General features: G+C 40.7%; 1 protein-coding gene across 9 annotated transcripts in view; it reads right to left on the reverse strand.

The window, feature by feature from the left end:
• THOC2 (THO complex 2) overlaps positions 1–6241 on the reverse strand; it is a 115697-nt gene extending 109456 nt beyond the window's left edge. For all 9 annotated transcript variants that reach the window (XM_036016513.1, XM_036016510.1, XM_036016515.1 and 6 more), the window contains exon 1: positions 6126–6241. In XM_036016513.1, coding sequence (XP_035872406.1) covers positions 6126–6196 — 71 coding nt within the window. In that variant the 5' untranslated portion in view covers positions 6197–6241. The remainder of the gene's footprint in view (positions 1–6125) is intronic.
• Between the last annotated feature and the right edge of the window lie 1077 nt (positions 6242–7318).

Here is a 7318-nt window from a genome sequence, read left to right on the forward strand (position 1 = left end):
TGAGGAGGAAAGGGAACAGGAAATGTTTTAAAAAGACAACAGTTCCTGCACACAAGTACATTAATAGCTCTCACTCTACCTTAATATTTAAGTATTGTAGAATAATTTTTCTAACAAAGAAAGCAGTAGCCTAAAAAGAATGATATTGCTACAATTCCTGAAGAATGCCTTTCTCTTACCAAGAAAATGGACCAAGACTTATAACTTGCGAATACAAGTCGAAATGAGAAAATAAATGCCAAATGAAAACTAAGACACGAAGGAAATGTTTCAGATAAAGTTTCAGCTGAATTTAGGGCACCCTTTAAGAAAAAAGAAAAAAAAACATACAAAAATAATACAGAAAAAAAGATTCAATTAGCAAAGACTGCAATTTCTTAGCATTAGAAATTTCTATTTGCCATGACCAACCCCCTCCTATTTCCCTCCAAAGAATTCAGATCAAACAACATCTAGTGAACATCCAAATGTATGTTCTGAATGTGTAGAAGCATTTAGCAGCAGAATAAAAAGAATGGTAACAAAAACATTTTGCAATTAAATTTTAAAACTTTATTGTAACTACCAATAAGACCTAAAAATTCTAAGATATGTAAATTTTTTAAAGAATTAAGTCCAAACAGATAAGTAGATGGTAGTCAACAAATGCAAGTATTTCAAAATCTGACTAAGCATTGACATGAGGCTAATACCTACAGATTAAGAGCTTAGAACATAAATCCTACATTAAGATTGCTTATGACACAATGAAATACTCAGCTCACTATATTAATGCTTTCTATTAAAAACATTTTCTCCATTGGATCTACCAGTACACAAGTTTATTAGCTTATCCATGGCAAGTCCCATACTAATATGAAATCATCAAGAAACTAAAACTCTAAAAAAAAGCTTCTGCACAGCAAAAGAAACCATCAACAAAAATAAAAAGGGAACCCACTGTATGGAAGAACATATTTGTGCATCACACCTCTGATAAGGGGTTAATATCCAAAATATATAAAGAACTTACACAACTCAATACCAGGAAGACAATGCAATTTAAAAATGAGCAAAGGACCTGAATAGATACTTCTCCAAAGAGGACAGAGGGCCCAGAAACATATGAAAAAAATGGTCAACTTCATTAATTAGTCAGATGAAAATTAAAACCATAATTAGATACCACCCCACATCTGTCAGAATGGCCATTATTAATAAATCAACAAACAACAAGTGCTGGAGAGGTTGTGGAGAAAAGGGAACCCTTGTGCACTGTTGGTGGCAATGCAGACTGGTACAGCCTGCATTCTGTGGAATGCAGTATGGAGTTTCCTCAGAAAAATTAAAAATGGAACTGCCTTCTGACCCAGCAATCCCACTTTGGGACTATATCCTAAGAATCCTGAAACACCAATTAGAAAGAATATAAGGACCCCTATGTTTATAGCAGTGTTATTAACATTAGCCAAGATCTGGAAATAGCCCAAGTGTCCATCAGTAAATGACAGATAAAAAAAAGCTGTGGTTCATTTATACAATGGAATAGTACTGGCCATAAAAAAAGGAACTCTTCCTGGCTGGCATAGCTCAGTGGATTGAGTGCAGGCTGCGAACCAAAGTGTCGCAGGTTCGATTCCCAGTCAGGGGACATGCCTGGGTTGCAGGCCACGGCCCATAGCAACCGCACATTGATGTTTCTCTCTCTCATTCTCCCTCCCTTCCCTCTCTAAAAATAAATAAATAAAATCTTTAAAAAATAAAAAAGGAACTCCTACCTTCTGTGACAGAATAGATGGACCTGGAAATTATTATGCTAAGTGAAATAAGCCAGTCAGACAAAGATAAACACCATATAATTTCATTTATATGTGGAATCGAATGAACAAAATAGAAACAAATAGAAAACAGAAACTGACAACTGTCATAGGGGTGGGGGAGGGGAACAGGATGAAAGAAGTCAAAGGGATTAGCCAAAGAACCTATATACATAACCCAGAGACCCAGACAACAGTGCAGTGATGGCCTGAGGGAAAGGCGGACCAGGGCTGGGTGGAGGTGGGCAAAGGGGGAGAAAATGAGGACATCTGTAATAGTGTCAATAATAAAAAGTAAAGTTAAAAAGAAGGAAACACTTCAGCTGGTGTGGCTCAGTGGATTGAGTGCTGGCCTGCAAACCAAAGGGTCATGGGTTTGATTCCCAGTCAGGATATATGCCTGGATTGCAGGCCAGGTCCCCAGGGGGTGGGGGGGATGTGAGAGTCAACCACACTCTGATGTTTCTTTGCCTCTCTTTCTCCCTCCCTTCCCCTCTCTCTAAAAATAAATAAAACCTTTTTTAAAAATTAAAAAAACTAAAACTCTAATTCCAAAAAATAAAGCTATTAAATCCATATCTTGCATATGTCGCAGTATTTGAGAGTTTGCATTAAGATGTGAAACTTGTGCCCCAGCTGGTGTGGCTCAGTGGGTTGAGTGTCAGCCTGTGAACCAAAGGGTTGCTGGTTCAATTCCCAGTCAGGGCAAGTGCCTAGGTTGTGGGCCAGGTTCCCAGTGGGGGGGGGGTGTAAGAGATACAACCACATATTGATGTTTCTCTCTCTCTTTTTCTCCCTACCTTCCCCTCTCTTTATCTAAAGATAAACAAATAAAAATCTTTTTAAAAAACTAACTCCAAAAAAATGTGGAACTTGTAAGAATAGATGTGTTACTGGAAAGAACACAATTATTATGGTTCAGTAGTCCTCCTTTGTCCTTTTGATATTGTCAAAGAAATCATTTTAAAAGTTCTGTAATGTACCATTTAAAACAATCAATATCTCTGGAAAGAATAGGTTAGCTAGATATGTGATGGCAAAATACAGGGGGTGGGGGTTTCCTCCTAATTACCTAAAAACACTTATTCTTCAAAGTGAAGACTTTCCATCTTAATAGACAGTTGCTTTTCATGAGGCACAATTAAGAATTATCCTCTCTTAAAGTTATATAAAATGCCCCATGTATCTCATATGTTGCTTTAACACTATGATGCTAAAGTTACTACAACTCCCAGAATACAGACTTACACTAGTAAGAAGTAACAGACAAGAAATGAATGTCATGAAATGCATCATGCATTTTTAAAAGGTAACGTTCAGTTAAGTTAAAGGTAACTGCTAATTCATCTTGCTAAGAAGGAAAAATCCACCCAAGATATAATTTTAAATAGTGGTCATATTCTGAAAGCCAAATCTATATATGATTCACTAATAATTTGGTGGCACATTACCTGTTTTTTGTTGGTTTGTTTCCTGAAGAGAACATATCCTCAAGATTTTATTGTCACAAAATAAAACAAAATATGAAGCTTAGAACTGGACTGCTTGGCCCTTTCTCTTCTTATCTCCCCCCAGTTCAAAATGCTTGTGTCTCTTAATAGTCAGGATTCACTTAGATCTTCAGTTGGGCTCAGTGCATCAAGCCTCGGCACAATCTTCTTTGTAGTTCTAGCCTTTTTGCAGAAAAATCTTCTTAGTCTGCCCAACATAGCCACTCTACTTCCTGTCATAGCTGCTTTCCCTGAGCACACAGTGTCCTTGTCCTTCTGGTACTTTGTTACATTGTTGGGTTGATGGTGGCCACACTTCTTACAGAAAGCCACGTGGGTTTTAGGAATGTTCAAGAGATTTGCTAGAGTGCTATCAGCACAGAAAAGCTTACCTTGGTTTTTAATATTTCCAGTTGCTGGTTTATTTTTAAGAGGCTGTTTTCAGACAAAGGAGGTGATGTTTTATAATGAATTACAACACCATTTGTTCTAATAAAATGAAACTGCTAACACATCCATCTTTAGCAAGATAGAAAAAATCCAAGTTTAAACTATATGCAACAAAGTATCGAATAAAAGAAGACTAAGTACTGAATGGTGATGTGTTTGATTAAAAGATTTCATTGTGTCACACGACTAGCAAGTTTAAACTCTCTTTATATAACAGAATACAATTATAAAACTGACCATATCAATTTGGATCTACTCTAATTCAAACTACATTCCAAAAGCCATGGAATAAGTATATTACATGTAACAGTTTTGAAGCAGCTCTTCAAACACAGGAACTATGACAGGTAGCATGCATCATGTAAATATACATAAAGTGAATCCAAAACTCCATTTGGACTACATCACTTTGTTTTTCTCCAAAGGCTGCCTGCCAGTCAGAAGCCAAGCAGAATTTCACCTCCCAGCCCTAAAACCAGTCATTCCACGGTGGGAGTCACAATAGTAAAACTGTCAAAAACAGTTAGCTGGAAGGAGGAAGTTGAGCAATTTACAAAGATGACAACCCCTAAATAACTAAGTTGGACTTTAAAAGTAAACAATGAACTGATTTATCCTAATCTAATGCAGATGAAAATGATGGTTTGGTAACTTCCCATCCTGCCTTCCCTGCACACAAGGGACCTAATAGCTGTTTGTTAACTAGTAGTACAAGGATTTGGAAAATATTCCAAACAGTTAAAAATGAATATTCACCAAACTGATTTCCTTGTCAGTTAATAAGCCAATGAGAATTCTAAGCATATGCTAGAAAGTCTGGAGGGGGGGGGGCAGGACAATTGAACCAAAATAAATTTGAGACACAGTCCCCACTCTTCAAGGGTCTCTCAATTCATTAAGAGTACAGGTAAGAGTCAGGGACCAATTAATTGCTAACCAAAGTGCAAGAGCTGCACAGTAAGTTTAAGTATCTAAAGACTGTAATATTACTTATAATAGTTATCACTTGAGCACTTATAATAAGCCAAGTACTTTACAGGCAATATTTAGTCTTCACAACAATCCTTTGAGTACTTATTCCCAATTTACTCAAGAGGAAACTGTCAAAGTGGTTAAGGAACTTATCCAAGGTCACTCAGCTAGTTAAGTGGCTAAGACTGGCGCTTACTCAGGCAATCCAATCTAGAGCTCACAGTTAAGACTAAGTAAAGCAGTGAGAGTGCAGTTGGGAAGGCCATATAGGCAGGCAACATTACCTGCGCACGCCTTCCCCGCGTTTCCTTCTAAGTAACAAAGTTCCCACCGTACACTGCACCAGCAACCGTAAACTGACCACTACGGGGAAGTGGAGAGGGCAACGACGGTAAAATTGGCTAAAGAGTTAACTCATACAGAATTGAGCCTTAGCTAATAAAGCGATTCAAAGAAGAAAATTAGAAATAAATTATTTGTTTTTTAGTAGCTAGGGTTTGTTTTGCTACTTACACAATTTTTTCTTCCGAGACAGCGCTGAAATTTTGGGCTAGGAAACTGCGGGTATGGCAAATTACTGTTATGTATTAGTGAAAAAAAAAAGTTTTATGACTAAAGGAAACGCGTTATTCTGGGTACTCGAGAACCTTGGAGAGTTGCCAAAATTAGTTGCAGTCCCAGGACAAAATGGGGTTTAGGAAACATTTGACGAAAGTTGAGTCCAACCCGAAATGGCTCCTAAGGTGAAAAGACGGAGCAAAGAAATGCTGGTAGGTCTTCAGGAAAGCAGCAATGCTTACTACACTTCTCTCACGGCCTGTGGCGCGGTGCAAGGCCGGGACAGTCCGAAAGACCGCTCCCCGGGAAGACGTGAGGTGCCAACATGGGCTCTTCGCGACGCCCCGGGCTTCGCGGCGGCGGACAGAGAGGAAGGGAGGGAGTCCAGGATGGTTCGCCCTCCTCGGGCAGAGGAGGCGCCAGGCTCCAAACTGCGGAGTCGAACGGGTGCAGAGTGAAGAGATGGGACAAGAGAGAGACGGAAAGTCCGAAACCCCCCGACGCGGGCCCGTAAAGAGAAAGAAACCAAGTGAGCTGAAGCGAAGAGGGGGACAAAAAAAAAAAAAGACCGAGTAGGAGCTCGGGTACCCACAAGGGGCGAAACGGGAGTTCTGCTAACAAGCAGGGTACGGCGAGCTAAGGAGATTTCAGCGAAGCCAGAGAAGGAAGGCGGTCCGCGCTGCTTAGCACAGCACCTCACCTCAGTTAGAAACTCCTAGCCAAACATCCACACCCGCCGCCCGGATGGGGGAGGGGGCACACCTCTCCCCCCCACCCCCAATCTCCCCCAATGTGTGAGAGCGCGGCTGACATCAAGGCCCGGCCTGGCGGTGCGCCCGCCTCCAGTCCCGACACTCACAATTCGCCTCTCCCCGATTTCTCCCAGTTCTTTATCCACTCTACGGGAACCAACACCGTTGCGGCCGCCATCTTCCCCTCACTAGTAGCAGAAGCCCGGATGTGTAGCTTGAGAGCGAGAGGTCAAAGTGAAGCGCCGCCCACTAGGCATGCCGGGAACTGCGAATTCGCCTTTTGATTTCCCGCCCCACGGTCTTCTCCACCCCGCGGAAGCCCGAGGCCCTGTGGCAAACGAAGTCGCCCAGACCCGTGGGTCCCTTCACAGATGCCCTCGCTTCCCATTACAACAAGAAAAGTGCCATTCCGAGGCTGACTCATAGCCCTTATCTTCTTCCGTAGTATCTACTGCAGGCTACTAATTCAAACATGTATTTTAAAGCAGCTAATATTTGCTAGATGCCGGGACTAGAAAAACAATAAACCATGATACCAAGTGCCTCCTGTTAAGGCTCTAATTTTGTAGAGTCCATCATGCCAAAAATTTGCATAACCTAAATGTAATCGTGAGGAACACTAGGCAAACCCATATTGAGAGACAGTCAAAATCACTGGCTTGCACTACTCAAAATCGTCGAGGTCACTAGAGACAGTTCTTCTAGATTAATGGATACTACAGACATAACAACTGATCCCCACCAGGAAAAAAAGCATTTTCTTATGCTACAGAAGGGACATTATTGGAACAATGGTCTATACTTTAAAATCTATAGGTTGTGTAACATCGTATCAGTGTTATTAACAGTTATTATGTCATTGATTGTAACACTGAAGTATTTACAGATAATGGGACCTTATGCTGCAACTTACTCAAAAAGGTATTCAGATAAGAATGATTACACCAATGTAACATACTAACATTTTAGAAATCTGGGTGAAGGACGTACAGAGGTTCTCTCTTGTAGTTGTGTAATTTTTAAAACTAAAAAAGCTTTATAAATACAACTTTGCTATCAACAGTGTAGCTCAGTTGATTGGAGCATCGTCTGATAGATTGAAGGGTCTCAGATTCCATCCCTGTTGGGGGCACATATAGAGAAGGCAACCTGTTAGAGGCACGTAGAAAGGGTAACCAATCTCTCTCTCTCTCTCTCTCTCCCCCCCCCTCTCTTCTGCCTTCCTCCCTCTCTCTCTCTCTCCTCTCTCCCTCCCTCCCTCCAGTGTTGACATTCTGATGCAGTCTGATGCATAGAGTGA

Source organism: Phyllostomus discolor, chromosome X (assembly GCF_004126475.2).
Source record: "Phyllostomus discolor isolate MPI-MPIP mPhyDis1 chromosome X, mPhyDis1.pri.v3, whole genome shotgun sequence".
In the NCBI taxonomy this organism is placed as follows: domain Eukaryota; kingdom Metazoa; phylum Chordata; class Mammalia; order Chiroptera; family Phyllostomidae; genus Phyllostomus; species Phyllostomus discolor.